Source organism: Pipistrellus kuhlii, unplaced genomic scaffold (assembly GCF_014108245.1).
Source record: "Pipistrellus kuhlii isolate mPipKuh1 unplaced genomic scaffold, mPipKuh1.p scaffold_m20_p_1, whole genome shotgun sequence".
Lineage (NCBI taxonomy): Eukaryota > Metazoa > Chordata > Mammalia > Chiroptera > Vespertilionidae > Pipistrellus > Pipistrellus kuhlii.
The window spans coordinates 17,562,403-17,579,442 of record NW_023425404.1 but is presented as its reverse complement, the minus strand read 5'-3'; the positions used below and the strand labels follow the sequence as shown (position 1 = coordinate 17,579,442).

At 39.6% G+C, this 17,040-nt stretch overlaps 1 protein-coding gene across 1 annotated transcript; it reads left to right on the top strand.

Annotated features, from left to right (window-relative positions):
• Window positions 1-286: 286 nt before the first annotated feature.
• GARIN2 (golgi associated RAB2 interactor family member 2) lies at window positions 287-16,950 on the top strand. Its single transcript, XM_036433819.2, has 5 exons — window positions 287-445; window positions 3,360-3,553; window positions 4,268-4,796; window positions 7,501-7,730; window positions 16,872-16,950. The coding sequence occupies exons 1-5, from the start codon at window positions 287-289 to the stop codon at window positions 16,948-16,950; spliced, it is 1,191 nt and encodes a 396-aa protein (XP_036289712.2).
• Window positions 16,951-17,040: the final 90 nt, after the last annotated feature.

The window sequence follows — 17,040 nt, the reverse complement described above, 5'->3', positions numbered from 1 at the left end:
GACACTCTTTAACAAACTAAGCTACCTGGCCAGAGCCACATCGGATTTCTAATGTGCTTCCTCTATTTCCCCATTAGCATATAGGCTGCTTGAGGGGAGGGGCCTAATCAGTCCTGCTCAGATGTATCTCCAGTTTTCAGCACGTCGCCTAGCATATCATAGATGTGGGTGAAATTTGTTGAATGAATGAATAAGTGAAGTGACTTGTGTGTTATATTAAATTTTCTCTGCACCTGTTCATTGTCTGAACGCGTTGTCCATTGTCTGATGTCTGTGTGTAAGCACAATGAAGAAGAGCAACAGGAAGACTACCATGAGGATCAGTAAGCGAGACGCCATCCGCATCCCATCCCCGCACAGTCCAAGAGCTCTCCAAAATATGCTGGATGGAGGAGAGTATGCCCCTTTTGTATCTCCTCCCATACTGGAGGGCAATTTTATCCAGGTAAATATTTGAGCCCTGAATTATGTTACAACAATTTCAGTAAGTACTCAAAGATGACTGAAAAGGTTGGGAGGAGAACTGTTTTAAATGTGGCAGTGGAATATATGATAAAATGAAAGGGAACAGTTTTGGAACATTAAGCAACTGAAAATAATTATAATGTTAAATAAAAATTCATTTCAAATTTTCCCAACTCTAACCTAGGAATTCTGTCCTAATGCTACCGTAATTTTCTATCATAATCTTCTCAAAATTACATGAAGAGACAGTAGTCATTTTTAGGATATTTTGCCACAAGAAAGCAATCTGACAATTTCTTTGTTAAATTTAAAGAATAACATCTATGGCACAACTGGGATTTAAAGTGAATTTTGGCTTTTAGTTCTGAAGGTGAAATACAATTGTCAAATTGTGCTAGGGAGAAAAGTTTCCTTTCATAAAAATGTACCTACATTATGAATGAACTACATTTCAATGCATTTGGGAGGAGTTCTAACTTTCCTTTGAACATTCAACATTGAAATATTCAGATAAACCTAGCTAGTGTTACTCGGTGGTTGAGAGTCAACCAGGAGGTCAGGGTCAATTCCAAGTCAGGACACATGCCCGGGTTTTGGGCTTAATTCCCAACAGGGGGTTTGCAGGAGGCAGCCAATCAATGATTCTCTCTCATCATTAATGTTCCTATCCCTCTCTCCCTCTCCATTCCCCTCTCGGAATTAAAAATTAAATAAATATTTAAATAATTTAAATATATATTCAGATAAAGAAATAGGGAAATGATTCAATGGCATAGGCTGTACCTCTAAATGTCTCTAAATGCCACAGCCAAGTCTAACATGAAACACATCCATCAAACAGCTCCTCAGCTGATGCCGCAGAGGGTGACAGAGAGGACCACAGATACTTACTTCTTCACCTTCCATAAACACCTTCTCTGCACTGACCCCGGGAGCCAGGGAGTCCCCCTCCCCTCCAGAACCATAGGCAGGAAGTGATGCCTCAGAGAACACTGAGGCTTCAGGGTTGCCCGGAATGCTTGTAATAAGTCATAATTGTATGTATTTTACTTTTCATGTGCTTCATTCTTACTAATATTTTTTTTTCACATTTCTTCCTGCACACTTTTCAAATAACCTTTGCATACTCTCATGAACACGAGGGTGGGGGCCAGTTAGCATCCAGGCGTCTTCAAACTACGGCCCGCGGGCCACATGCGGCCCGCAGAGGAGTCTGATCCGGCCCGCCAGGTTTTTTGGGCAGTGAGCGCAGCCGAGGTGTTACAGTAGGAATTAGTAGTTCATATAGTCCGGCCCTCCAGCTCTCTGAGGGACCGTGATCTGGCCCCCACTTTAAAAAGTTTGAGGACGCCTGCAACCATCCATGGCCCCATATCATAATTGGATAAGGTTATTCCCTTCAACAGGGAGCAAGCTACTAAAGTTCCCAAGTCAACAAGTTTAAATGAAGAAGAATAACAGTGAGCTCAAACAGAGTGCCGGAACCTCAGGGCAGCAGCTCGCCCACGGGGAGTCATCAAGGACCCCGCCTCCCTCTTTTTGCTCTGTCACCCTCAGGTTAGCTCCCCTCGAACATCACATGCAAACAGGACAGTGACTGCCAGCAACAGAAGAGATGCCTCTCATCCTTACAACTCCGTGAGGACTCAGAATCCTTTCCCAGAGCCACCAAGAGGCCCCCACTCATGTCTCATTGGCCAGGCCTGGGTCACATGCTGCTGCTAAAAAGCAACTGCTTACAAGAGGATGAGTCAGCATAACTGGTTTATCAAAATTTGTAATATGTTTTCATTGACTTCAAAGAGAGGAAGGGTGAGATAGATAGGAACATCAATGAGAGAATAATTGATCAGCTGCCTCCTGCATGCTCCCCACTGGTGACTGAGCCCACAACCTGGGCATGTGCCCTGACCAGGAATGGTGACCTCAGTACTCAAGTATTGAGCCACACCAGCTGGGCTAAGTCAATCATAATTTAACCTCTGAGTTGAGACACCAGCCCTGAGGGATGGGTACTGGACAAAACCAGAATTCTGCTCATTGGGCAGAAAAGGAGCATGGTGTTGGGTAGATAATCAATAGTGTGGGTTCTGATGTCTTTTAAAGTATATTTGTTTTTTAAGTGATTTTTTTTTTTGAGCCAGTTATTATACAGCTGAGAGACCAAGTGTTACTTGGAACTTCTCTGGCTTCATATCCTTGTCCACCCACTTTCCAGTCTCCTCATCCAGCTGTGAAGATTTTACTGGCTGAGATTCTTGGGACTTGGGGTTTTGCACAAGCAGTTACTCAGCTTAAAAGTGCTGTTCACATAGCCAGTTTATCTCCCACATTGCTCAGGTCTTAGTGAGGTCCCTTTCTCAGGGGAGACTTCTCTGACCCTATGGCCTGGGTGCCTGGGACTGGCCAATAGGTAAGTGTTTAGGAAGTTTGCAAGTAGTTGTTAAACACAGCCACTATTAAAAATTAAATTCTATAAACTTTTCCAATTAAGTTACATTTAAAACAAAGGCAACAAATACTCAAAACTCATTATTCCTATTATTTCTCTCCCTCCCTCCTTTCCTCCCTCCCTCTTTCTAAACAAACAAATAATAAACATACCCTCAGGTGAGTATTAAATAATAATAAGTGTCATAGTTGCTCAGTGTTTACTTCCCTGGTAAACCTCCACAGTCGGGAGCCACGTCTGAGGGTAGAAAAAATTTAAACACCAAAAGAAGTCAGTGGCTATAGAAAAAGGGTCTTTTCACTGTGAGAGCTCCCAGAAGTCACAGGAACGAGTGAGTGATTCCATGCATCACATGGTTCGTTTTTCCTGTTTCCTGCAGGTAAGCAAGGGAGTGGGGACCGTGCACCTCATCAGAAAACCTTCTTCCTGTTCTCTGCCTTAGGTCAATAGAAGAGGTGAATCCATTTACCTTCACAACCAAGCCAACTGGGTGGCTGTTGCCATCTGCTCTTCCAGCCACACCCACAAGACCCCCAACGTGATGCTGCTAGCACATCTCACGCCCACGGCCCAGAAAGACAAACCCCTGTTTGAGAGCCTCCTGAGACCGTCTCCAGAGAAACTGGTGCTCACCAGGTGAGTCACAACGGGAAGAGGTGAAGGAGGTTTCAGAAAATGGGCTTTTCCCTGAGGAGCCGAAAATGGACACAACGAGGGCACTTGCTCCGAGGGAACCTCTCCCTGTGCTCCTCGCTGCAAATGAGAGCCACACCCTCAACGCTGGGGAAATGGCTTACGCCAGCCTAGCAGTCAGACAAGAGGTAAAGTTTTTTTTTTTAATGAACTTAATTAACAGGAACTGAAAACTCAAACTGCCTCTGTAGAACATGCCCCTCTCCCCGCAGCATCCTAACTTCTACCGGAAGTAGTTAGCTCTGGTTTTGTCTCAAGCCACCAACTTGCTGTGTGGCCTAGAGCCAACCACCCACCTCCTCTAAGTCTCAACTCTGCAGGATGAAAACAAGACGATTTCTCATGATAAATGTCAGTGCTCTGATTTTTGTAGTCCATCAGAGCCTTAGAAGGGTGACCCAGGTGGTTTGGCCCCCAGCAGCCTGGTGGCATGTCCTGAAAATGAACATTCTGAGCTGCCTAAACTAAGGATCAGCCCTGGGGACTGTGGCCACGGGAAGGCACTGCCAGGTCCCTGCCTGCCCCCACCTGGGCCTGTGTGGGAGACCAGCCTGTTGTCCTAAGTCTCACTCTACAAACTGCTATAAAACATAGCGGGAAAGGCCTTCTGAGAGGCCTCCGATCTGGGCTCTAGATGACCTCTGCATCTGTTTGCAGGTTTCTCCCTCTGCAGTTTGTGAGGCTGTCTGTGCACGATGCTGAGAAAATGCGCCTCAAAGTGAAGTTGGTGAGTGGCCGAGCCTACTATCTCCAGCTCTGTGCCCCTGCATACAAGCAGGACACCTTGTTTTCTCAATGGGTAGAGCTCATCGCCCTCCTGAATCAGGAGAAAGCTTCCAGACTGTCGGAAGTCTCCAGCCTCTCGGAACTCACAAATAGCACAGACATCACAGGCTCCATGGACATCATGGATATCGCAGAATTCACAGCTGTACAGACTTCCCATCCATACACGTATTCAGACCACGTATATGGCATGGAGAGCACTGATTTCTCAGAGTTAACGGTCATCACTGACGTCACTGATGTCACGGATGTTCCCGAACAGGAGGTCACTGAGGCCCCAGATGTGAACATTTTCACAGAAGTCACAGAAGTCACAGACCTCCATGATGGCACAAACACCTCAGGGGTCAGAGTGGTATTTGAAAATGATGACATACTAAGGGCCAAGCAGGAGGAAAAGGTATGTGGCATGGGAGACTTTCATTCTTTAAGAATCAAGAACAGCTGAAACCGGTTTGGCTCAGTGGATAGAGCGTGGGCCTGCGGACTGAAGAGTCTCAGGTTCGATTCCGGTCAAGGGCATGTGCCTTGGTTGCGGGCACCTCTCCAGTAGGGGGTGTGCAAGAGGCAGCTGATCTATGATTCTCTCTCATCAATGTTTCTAACTGTCTATCCCTCTCTCTTCCTCTCTGTAAAAAATCAATAAAATATATATATTTTTTAAATCAAGAACAAGGGTGACCACCAAGATTGGGTTAGTTCCCAGGTGGTGATTATCAAAATGCTATGGAACTTGCTCTAATTTTAATAATGAGATCTGATGCTTGGTGTAAAGAAGTGGTCAGGTGTCTTGTGAAATAGATAGTGACCATCCTTACCACCAAACTTACCCCAATGTGAGAAGGCTGTGGTGGATTGAGAAGAACCTTGGGATCAGTGTCCAAGACCTGGCCTGGAATCTGGCCCTGCTGTGGAGTGGTTTGGCCAAGTCATTGAACCTGCATGAGCTTCAGCTTCCTCATCTCTAGGATGAGAATATTAGTATCATGTAAGGGCTATTTTAAAGTCTAAATGTATATAAAAAGACTAGATGAAACTTCAGTAGGGAAAAGTGAGGGTAGAGATTAAAATACCAAAAGAAGTGAGTGGTTATAGAGAAGGGCCAGAAAGTAGAAAAACTCAAAGCCATATCCAAAAATGGTTAGTCCTGTTTGACTGGAGCATATTACACATGGATAACAATAGGATACAGAATTGAAAAGTTGCTTGCAAACCTTGAATGCCAAAGTAAGAAGTGTGGTTTTTGGTCTTTGGGCATACCTTAGCCACAAGGTTGTGAAGGAGCTGTGATTTTTGTGTGTGTATTTTTAAGACTGAGAGATTTTTTTTTATTATTATTGAGTTTTGGAGAGAGGCATGGAGAGAGAAAAACATTGAAGTGAGAGAGAAACATCCATCAGTTGCCTCCTGCATGCACCCTGACTGGGGATATAAGCTGCAACCTTTTGGTGTACGGGACAACTCCCCAACCAACTGAGCCACCGAGCCAGGGCAATGAGCTGTGTTTTTTTAAAGATTAATTTGATGGCAGAATGGATTGTAGGTAAAGGAATCAATTTGAAGACTACTACAGAAAACCCCAGGGGGCCCTCAATTTTTTTTTTTTTTTTTAATGGCAAAGGGCAAGGAAGACGTTTCACAGAAGAAACGTCCAATAAATACAGTGGAAACGTTTTACCTCATTAATAATCAAAGCAATTCAAACTTAGAAAGAACCTAACCTGTAAAACTGTTACTTAACAGAATAAAATTAGTCCATGTTACTAAAGCTGTGGTCAACATGGAATTCATACAGGTTTATGGAAGGGATGAAAATTGCCACAAACCTTAAAATGTACCCTTTGACTCAGGGATCCCACTTCTAGGACTCTTTCTAAAGGAATGAAACAGAAATAGGACTGAGGACTTCGCTACGAAGATGCTAATCATTCCACATCTATACCATGTTTCTAAATGTCCACCAAAGGGAAAATGGCTAACTAGACTTAAATCCATGCAGGGCAAGCTCCATATTTGTCTTATTCAGGAATGACCATAGTATGTGTCTGGCAAGGTCATAGACACTTAGTAAATATTTGCTAAGTGAGTAAACACTGTAGCTATTAAAATTGTTGGAGAATTGTTCTTTACTTGGAGAAATCTTCATGATATAAAGTTGAATGAAAAATGAAGAATATGATCCTTAAGATACAGAGGCAATAGGAGGAGGGAAATCATTAATAGCAGTTTATTTTTAGATTTGGGGGTTATAAGCAATTCATGTTTTCTTCACACTTTTCTGAGTTTGCTGTCTCTTTTACAACAAAAAGGATTCATTTTTAATTAGAAGAATTCAAGTTTTAACGATATAAGGAAAATGATATAAGGAAATAATAAATCATTAAGTGAAAAATGTAGCATATGAAACGAAAATATGGTCACAGAAAGTAAATAAATGGGCAAAGGGACCAAGCGAAATGTGCCAGAGGAGTGGTTATTTCTGGCCAGTGACATCAGGCTGGCAATACTTTTCTTCCTTTCACTTTATATATTACTAGAAGCCTGGTGCACAAATTCATGCTCCCAAGAAGGGAGCAAGCCACTCAGAGAGGTGGTACATTAACAGAAACCAGGAAATTGGGACGGGAGAGATTTCAGGGTATGAAGGTTTAGGTAGAGGTTCTAAGTGTTTTGAAAATCAAATTCTATAGCGGTATTATGAAGCTCCAACTCCACTCACCTATTAGATGCCCTTAAACCAAGGACAGCCTCGGATTGGGGAGTGCCTGGCAAGGCCTTTCTAGAAAACCTTCCTTTCCCTGACAATTCGGGGAGAGGAAATTCTATAATTTAGTACTGATTTTTTTCTCATGTGAGGTGACTGTGGTACATGCCCACATGAGCTTTTCATTGTGCTGTGTTAGGTCTCCACATGCCAGCCTCAAACCCACCTGGCCTCCCCACGACCATGCAACAAACAGCAAGCTTCAGTCCCCATCACTGCACCTGTGCATCAAATAAATCTGAATGAAACGATTGCTATTTTAAAATTGGCCCCGTAAATCATCTACAGCTGGATGATGCTCTTCTGTCACCTGATTTGCTGCTGCTTATTATTTTCAAAGGAAAAACTGGAAAAATGTCTGAAGCCTGGGTGCCTACGAGATACAAAGAGTAAGAACGAGCTCAAAGAATTCACAAAACACGTCACCATCTCAAACGTAACACTGACTTTCGAAGGGGAAAGATGCTTCCAAACTATCTTGACGCCGGTAGAAAGTGAGCGGAATGCCTGTGAAGAGACGAATGAAAGGACCTCAGAAAAAAGCATGACTTTCAAGGCTGAAAAATCCAGGTGCGTGAGCAGGGAGGTCCCGGGATGCCAAGATGGGAGGTAACATAGATGCAATATAATCAAATGATGACATGTCAACTCTTCATTACCCGATTTTGGTTCAATCTCGTCTAAATTTTATTTTCATTCTGGGCTGGCTGCCTGGTGTCACTGTGTGTGCTGAGGAAAGTAAACAAGAATCACGGGGTCCATCTTTGGGAGTTAGGGGGCCTCGATTTCTAGACCGATGATGGGTGTTCTTTATCTTTTTAAAAAATACATTTTATTGATTTTTTTTTATAGAGAGGAAGGGAGAGGGATGGAGAGTTAAAAACATCGATGAAAGAGAAACATTGATCAGCTGCCTCCTACACACCTCCCACTGGAGATTTGCCCACAACCAAGGTACATGCCCTTGACCAGAATTAAATCTGGGACCTTTCAGTCCACAGGCTAACGCTCTGTCCACTGAGCCATACTGGTTAGGGCTATACTTCTCTATTTTTTCTCTTCTACATATCCTTTATACATTTCTACATTTCCAATTAATAATAATCTAAAAATAAAACTATTTTCATAACTTAAATATCCATTTGCAAGAGGAATCGGAGAGAGCACTATAGTATAAAAATTAAAGTTAATCCAATCATTCTGGAGTAATGCCTAAAAAGAAACCAGAGGAAAATTTGGATCTAAATACTTATATTAGCAATAATGAAAACAAGGGATGCAATGAATCATGTCTAAGTTCTTTTTATTTTTATAAAATATATTTTTATTGATTTCAGAGAGAAAGGAGGGAGAGAGAAAAAAACGTTAATGGTTACAGAGAATCATTGATCAGCTGCTTCCTGCACGCCCCACACAACCTGAGCATGTGCCCTGACCAGGAATTGAACCATGACCGTCTGGTTCATAGGTCAACATCAACCACTGAGCCATGCCAGCAGGGCTCTAAGTTTTTTTATTTTAATATAAAAAGTAACAGGGGGAAACAGGGAAACAAAACTAAAAAAAAAAAAAAAAGTAATAAACAACCCTGGCCGGTTTGGCTCAGTGGCTAGAGCATCAGCCTGCGAACTGAAAGGTTCCAGGTTTGATTCGGGTCAAGGGCACATGCCAGGTTACAGGCTCCATCCCCAGTAGAGGACTTGCAGGAGGCAGCCGATCCATGATTCTCTCTCATCATAGATGTTTCTGTCTCTCCCTCTTCCTTCCTCTCTGAAATCAATAAAAATATTTTTTAACAAAACTAAAAAATAGTAAAAAAAAATTTAAGCAATTTAAAGTTATAGAAACTGTGGTTGATTCTCCAAAAAGAATAAACAACAAAAAAAGGGTATAAACTTTTTTCTTTAAAGGACAAAATTGGAAACTTGAAAGGTGTCACATCAGCTAATAAGGAGATTAGTAAATTGTTATTGAGAAAGATTATATACAACTTTGCCTTAATAGCTTGGAAACTCTAAATGAAATAGATGACTTTAACAAAAACACAAAGAGGCAAAATTGGCACAATCAAAACTTGAAAACAGGAAGTTGTTGTTGTTGTTGTTTTAATCAAATTGGTCCAATGAAAGAAAAGGATATCTAGCAGATGTCTGTAATCTTTTAAATTTAGAAAAAATAAATTTTATTTTCCTAATTGTATGAAGCAAGTCATTTGGATTGTAAAGTCTGGCAGACAACACAAGAAAGAAAATTCTAGATTAATCCTACCTGTAGCCTAAATTCATAGGCTCTTAAGAAGCAAAATAGCTGAAACCTGTATGGTTCAGTGGATAGAGCGTTGGCCTGTGGACTGAAAGGTCCCAGGTTCGATTCCAGTCAAGGGCATGAGGGGGGGGGTGCAGGAGGCAGCTGATCAATGTTTCTCTCTCATCAATGTTTCTAACTCTCTATTCCTCTCCCTTACTCTGTAAAAAATCAATAAAATATTTTTTAAAAAGAAGCAAAATATAGGAAATAATACCAAATTAAGGAAACTGTCAATAGAAGTCATTATTTGAATATTGAATAGCAGAAAAGTCATGACACTTTTTAAATGCATTTGAGAGATTTTGATGCTCTTGATAAAGACTCACAAAATATAGAAGAATTTTTCTTTAACACAGTAAAGAACAATTGCTCCAAATCAGAGATATCATTTTAATGAAGAAATTTTGCAACTGTTCTTAAATTATGCTCCCATTAACGTTTTTATAAAATATAATTTAAGAGGAAGTACAGTAGGGCAAAGAAATCAAAGAATAACTATAAGATTTTAAAAATCACTCTTTGCAAATGGAAATTCGCATTTAGAAAATTTGAGATTCATTAAAAATATCAGTTTGTAAAAACTGTTTAATAATGGCATAGGTTATAAAATAAACTTACAAAAAATAATTCTGTTAATCTTATTTTAAAAAATAAAAAATGCATTAAAAAAGAGAATGTATTTTTCATAAACAATGACAAAAATTAAATATTTAGTGGAAATGAAAAGAAATTTGTATACCTGGAATTACAAAACTTTAATGGCAGAACTAAACAACAACTTGAATAAAGAAAACTCATATCTCTTTCTGGGCTGGTAGATTTAAGACAGCAAATATTACAGGGCCTCCTAGATTGATTTATATATTTAATACAATACCAATTTATCTCAATAGGATATCTCATAGAAATTATAAAAAGTATGTGGAAAATTTAGGAGTAACATTATCAAGTAAACTTTTGGATATGGAAAGTGTCTAGAGGGACTTGGTTCTATAAAATCTTAAGCCACATTATAATTTAGCTACTAGAAACACTAGTGCCAAATTTAGAATATGTAAATAAAGTTTAATAAATAAATGTAAACTAATATGAGTTCAAAAGAGCAAAATTCTAGAGATTTACATCATACCACACAAAAAATTTCAGATGGAAAAAGAGTAAAATATTGTAAAACTAAAATAAACTAGAAGAAAATGGAATGGGAGCATTGCCTTGGTCTCAGAGGAAAGTTCATTTCTTGGCCACTGAAGCAACAGAAGAACTTTTCAGTGGCAAAGTTCATTCATTCAGTAATATTTACTGAGCACCATCTCTGTGCTAGGCCCTGGGGACACAGCAGTGAAAATAATCAAGTCCCTACCTCATGGGGTGTTTTATTCCAGTGGAGGATATAGATAATAAAATATTTCATAAGATCTGAATGGGCTGTGATTAAAAGAATAAAGTAACAGAATAGGCAGTGACTTGAGGAGGGAGGAGAGATTCTTATACAGGTGGTCAGGATGGCTTCTCTGATGAAGGGCAGAGATCTGATATGAGCAGGGATCTGGAGGAAGTATGGAGCTCCGGGGAAATAGAGTTCCGAGCTGATTAACTGTTTAACAGTTATAAGTAGCTACTAAATAAATGGTTTTAAATAAACAAATGCATAACGCAGTGGGAAAATAATCACAACAGGTAACCTTTAAAGATTTTTCCTACTATATATACAGGTAGCTAATGAGAATTTGTAAAGAATCCAATGAACAAATGTTATGAATAAAAAATTGACTCCAAAAGACAAAAATAAATCAATACTTGAAGAGGGATCAATCTCACTAATAATTTTTAAAAATACAAGTTAAGCAATTACTGGGTTTTTATTAGATGTTATTAACAGTATGATGTCACTGTAAACACTGGGAGCTGTCTACAGAGTGACTTGGCAACTCACAGGACAGACAACTACAGCTCTTGACATAGAGGAACATGTGTCAAAGAAATAATTTTTAAAACAACATATTTGGACATAGTGTCTTTAGTTAAAACCTGTAAGTAATCCAAAGAACTGTGAGTATAAAAATGGCTAATTAGGAAATATGTTAATTTAGTGAAACAGCAGACCCCCATTAGGGAAAGCAATGGGGGAATCTCAATAAAAAGAGCTGTATAACTAAAAAGAACTTACAAGCTAGAAAAGTAAAATTCCAAAGAATGTTTATACAAAAAAAAAAAAAAAGAATGTATATACAATGGTATTTTATTTCTACAATATGGATGGTAAGAAACCACAGTTTAGGCATAGCTGCTGATTAAATAAATTGAAATTTGTTGTTGCTATTAACACATGATTCTATTAAACTTTTATTATACAATGGATTGCATTTAAAATTTAAAAATCAAACTGATGTTAGAATACACCAATTGGAAGACAGAGCAGTTAGAGACTGAGTTTTGCAGTAGACAGCCCTGGCTCCAATCCTGGCTTGTCTACTCTCAGCTGCTTTGTGATGTTTCCAGGCCACAGTTTCTTTACTTGCAAAATGAGAATTACAGCTACCATGCTGAATTGTTGTAGGGATTTAAAAAACTGATATTAAAAAATTCACAATGCCAGGCACTGTGAACAATGGTAATTGCTTTAAAAATAAAAGAATAGACAAATTAAAATGGAGTAGAGAATGGGGGAAGGAAAGAACGTAGCAAGGGAGGGGAGGGAGAAAAAGTTCAGATTGTACATTAGACTAAACAAATCTAATACAGATTTGTCTTGCATTGAATATAACGCAAAAATGATTTTATCCCACAGAGTACCTTCAAAGTAATGTTCCCACTACACTAGCTAATACACCTACCCTAGAGAAGAGCTGGAGAAAAACACAAAACTTATGCAGTAAAAAAAAAGGGGAGGGGGTAATAATTTAAACAGAGGAGGAAAATGCCTATAGGTGACAATTATTATCTTCAATGTATGAGAAGTCCACAGAAGGCTAAATTTAAAAAGAAAATCATTTTAACTAATCACAAAGGAAAAATTTATTATACGGTAAAGTAATATAGCAGACAGCCAACCAAACAATGAAGAACAAAACATTAGTACTGTTCACTGATTAGATATTAATCAACAACAGAACTGGTTTTTGAAGGTTGTGGTGTCTCTGTCCTTGGAAATTTGTCAAAAATAAACATTAAGACATTTGCCCTGGGTAGACTTTAGACATTATTCTCCTGCCAGAGATCAAGACCTACTCAAAATTCTTAGTAATTTTAATCTACTGCTAAATAAACAAGAGGCTGCATGGTGAAGTCAAATGTAGCTCTGCTCTGGGGAGTCCTTAGGAGAGGGCTGGAACAGAAACAGTAAACACACCCGTGTGTTTAGGGCTCTGGGAAGCAGAGCACTAAAAGAATGTAAAGAGTAGGGGAACACAGTAGGGGCTCAGTAAATGATCACCATTGTCACTGATCATTCATTTCCAATAGTTTACGTAACAGAAAGTTGGGTGTTCTGTCAAAAAATTAAAAAAAACAAAACAAAACAAAAAAAAACACCTTACTAATATTTTAACCAAGTGCGAATTAAGTACTCAAATGTTGTACTCAAATCTGGCTCTTTCTTTGACCTTTCTTAGCTAAGTACAGGTCAAGGGAATCAAAGGATTATGGGTGATCCTTAGTGAGTCACAAACCTGAAAATCAGAGTCATGTGTATTTAGCCCCTGGACTGTGCATGTCTTGCAATTCTAGAGCCTCTAGATCCAAGTGCCAAGGTATCAGGCATCAGGGGATGGCGATTTCAGTCATTTTGGCTGTCTGCTCAAGCAAAGCATCGTTTAATGTCCAGTGGTTCCCAGTGTGTGTCAGCATTGTCTCCTGGGAACTTGTGAGAGATATAAATTCTCAGGCCCACCCCATCCTACTGAATCATAAACTCTGGAGAGGGCTCAGCATTCTGTGCTGCAGTAGACCTCCAAGTGGTTCCAAGGCACGCTCAAATTTGAGAACCACGGCTTTATGAAAAGCCAGTTCTAGATACTGGTACAAAGTACAGTTTTAGCAAGAATTCCTTTCTCCTGAGGGCTTGTTCTGAGTTCTGATATCCAAAGCAAGGACCCCGCTTTAGAGCCATAGGACAAACTATTGGCTTGAACTCTAGGGAGTCTTCTTCGTGGATTGTTTCTATATGACCAGGAGCTCTGAAATTTGGATTCAAAAGAGAAAAAAATATATGTTAATTATTTAAATCATTTCAACTTCTTTCCTTTCCCTTAGATTAGCTTTTAGTGCCTTTTAATAAAATGAATAATTAATAAACTTTATTTTTAAGTACAGTTTTAGATTTATAGAAAAATTGATAGAGATACACCCACTCCACTGCCATTCTGTCACCCTTCCCCCACCCCCAGACTTCCCTATTAACACTTTGCATTCGTGTGGTACATTTATTGCAATCTATACTAATACAAGCGTAACATGCTAATTAGACTGAACAGCCTTTTGGGCGTCATTCTGGATGTCCCTCTGGATAAAACTGCAGTGGTGAAGGCCAAAGCAGAGGTGGTTAGGAGCAGTCAGGCAGGCAAGGAAGCAGTTAAGAGAGATAAGGCTGGCAGGGGAGTAGTTAGGGAGTGATTAGGCTGGCAGGCAGGCAAGCAGTTAGGAGCCAGTGGTCCCTGATTGCAAGAGGGATGTCCAAATGTAGTTGGACATCCCCTGAGGGGTCCCTGATTGGAAAGAGTGCAGACTGGGCTGAGGGCCCCCCCCCCCATGAATTTTTTTGCACTGGACCTACAGAAATAGCTAATAAATATTGATACATTATCCTTACCTATAGTCCCTAGCTTAAGGTTCACTCTTTGTGTTGTAGAGTTCGATGGGTTTTGGCACCTGCATAGTGATATGTATCCACCATGACATACAGAATAATCTCACTACCCAAAAAGTCCTCTGAGCATTAGATTGGCTTTTACTATGTAAGGTATTAAAATTGTGAGATAAAAAAATATTTTATGATGACAAATGCTCTGCAAATTGTTGTTTATCTTACTATTATATTATGATCACTATTAGAATTAAAAAAAATCCATATATGAATAGTAAAAATAAAAGGGATCTTGAAGGTTAGCATATCCAAAATTCTTCAAGGCCTGCCCTCCAGTCTCTAGGCTTCCGGAGTCATTTATCTGATGACTCTACTAGGGAGAAAAATAAATAGAGAAATTTTAAAACACAGAGCAAAAACAAATTTTGGTTCTAAGTAATCCTCTTAAGCCCAATTTAATCAAGCCTGGGTTCTTTTTTTATTGCCAGTTTGCATCAGGAACATAATTACTTGCTGGAGCCTAATTTGAAAATGTTCATTATGAATGATAGGTGTAATGTCTAAGAATAGAATGGAGTTGGCTGGTGCTTTGTTCCTGGGACATCTGTAGGATATTGCGGGATTTGTGGGATTGCGTCAGGACGTTGTGAGAGTGATAAATAAGTGCTACATATTTTTCATCTTCCACACCAGGGGTTTCAGTGACACTTTATAACTATGCACTTTGGAACATGAAAAAAAAAAATAAACAATGACCTTCTAAGATATTTTGTCCTCAAATTCATTACTCTTTAAAATGTAAATTCAGCCATTTCAATCTAGATGAGTGAGAGAGTATGGAGCCATCTGTTATGTCACCTTAGGTCCTTCCAAAGTGAAGGATTTCCTTTATAAAGCATTTATATTCCTTTTTATTCCTTGATAATAGCGATACTGTGACTCTTCCCTTTGCTGTATGGAGGATAATGGCAGGCTTTATTTTAATTTACCCATGTTTAAAGTACATTTGCCTGATATTTCTCAGTCTCTTGAAAACTTTTGTCATTAAGCTTAACCTTCATTTAAATCACCAGACCTATTTAGTTAAGGCTCTGTGAACATTTATTTGCAAACTCCTCAGAAAATTACTAACAACCTTTACTTTGGAAAATCCATTAGTAGAACTCAAACTGGATGCATTTGCCATAACCCTTGAAATGGATCATAATTATGTCTTTGTGCTTATCTGTGAATATATTATCGAAGGGCAATTATTTTTCTGAAACACTCTCTTTTGCTCAAACAGCAACAGTTCCAAAATACTGAAAATGTGATGAAGAAACAAAGATTTAGTGAAAATTAAGTGACACGAGTCTATGTGTTAGCATGCCACTGAGGTTAAGAAAATAAGTATTTTAATTATTTTTATTAATTTTTAAAATTAGGAGTTCAGAAAACAAACTTCTTTATCCAAAGACATTCCTGAACGTGAAATAATCTAAAAAACTGACAGCTCCTCTCCTCCTTTATCCACGACTACCCCATAAGAAAAATGATAACTTGTGTATGTTAGTCACCTGTGTTGGGAGGAAAAAGAAGTTTCCTCTACCCTTCAGGTTCCTCTGGCTGGTCTAATAACCAAACTAACATGAAACAGATTAACAAGAGAAAATAATCAAATTTATTACATATGTACATGTGAGAGTTCCCTAAGAATATAGGAGTCTAGGACAGACTGGGCAGTTCAGGTCAATATGTCATTCCAAACTAAAAGAAGAGGGGCAGGCGTCTGGCACATCAAAAGGAAAGTGGGCAATTCACAGATGGCGAGAAGGAGCACACGTTTGGTAAACAAATCTTGCCAGGACACCCAGACACAATGGGACTCAGAGGGGAGTCTAAAAACTGACTTTTCTTGGCTTCTTTCTTTCTACCACGCTTAGTCCACCTGCCACTAAGGTGAGCAGATTTTCCTTGCAGCAGGTTTTTCTGTCTGAATTCCTCTAGGCAGGTAAGGGGGGGGGGCGGGGGGGGGGAATCCAAGGTTATTTCTGAGTCTTTTGTTTCTTAAAAATAACCAACTTAAAATAATATGTCAAAAAAGGCATATTTGGGGATGGCAAGTTTCCCAGGCTCTGTGGCCCCCATCAGGGCCATGGAGACTGGGACAAGGAAGCTAGCAGAGTTGGACAACTTCTGACTCCAGGCACCCATCCTTTCTAGAATCTATTCCTAGGTCTCTATGAAAGCCTACAATTCCCCACACACCTGGCTCTTTTAGGTGAGCCCTGAACTTCTCTCAGTCTAAACCCCAAATACGTTTTCAGAGGCTGGAGAGAAAGCAGGGAAAGGATGCCCCAGCCTCACTGAGTGACAAGTAATACAAATAGATTATGTTCTTAAGATGGCTTTTACAGGTGGGACAGTTTGCATGTTAGAGAAATTTAGGTACTTTTACTTTAATGTGTTTTATAATCAACAATGCCATAGATGTACCAAACACGTTTCATTACTACCTACAAAGCATTTAGGGAATGGTCAGCTATCTCACACCCAGTAATGCTTTTCTAAATATTTGTGGTTCCACTAGCAAATGTTTTGAAGCGTGTTGTTTGTTTTTACAGGAGCATGAGGACTGATTCAAACACTTCAGGTATGGAACAAATTCCACTACATTTCTCTGTGATCCCCAGTGTCTGGTAGTGGGTCACCTCTGGGTCCCGGAGCAGAGTAGTTAAGAGCGAAGGAATCAGGGAGATGTGTTGACGCATTCCCTCTCCTCCCTCTGCTCCC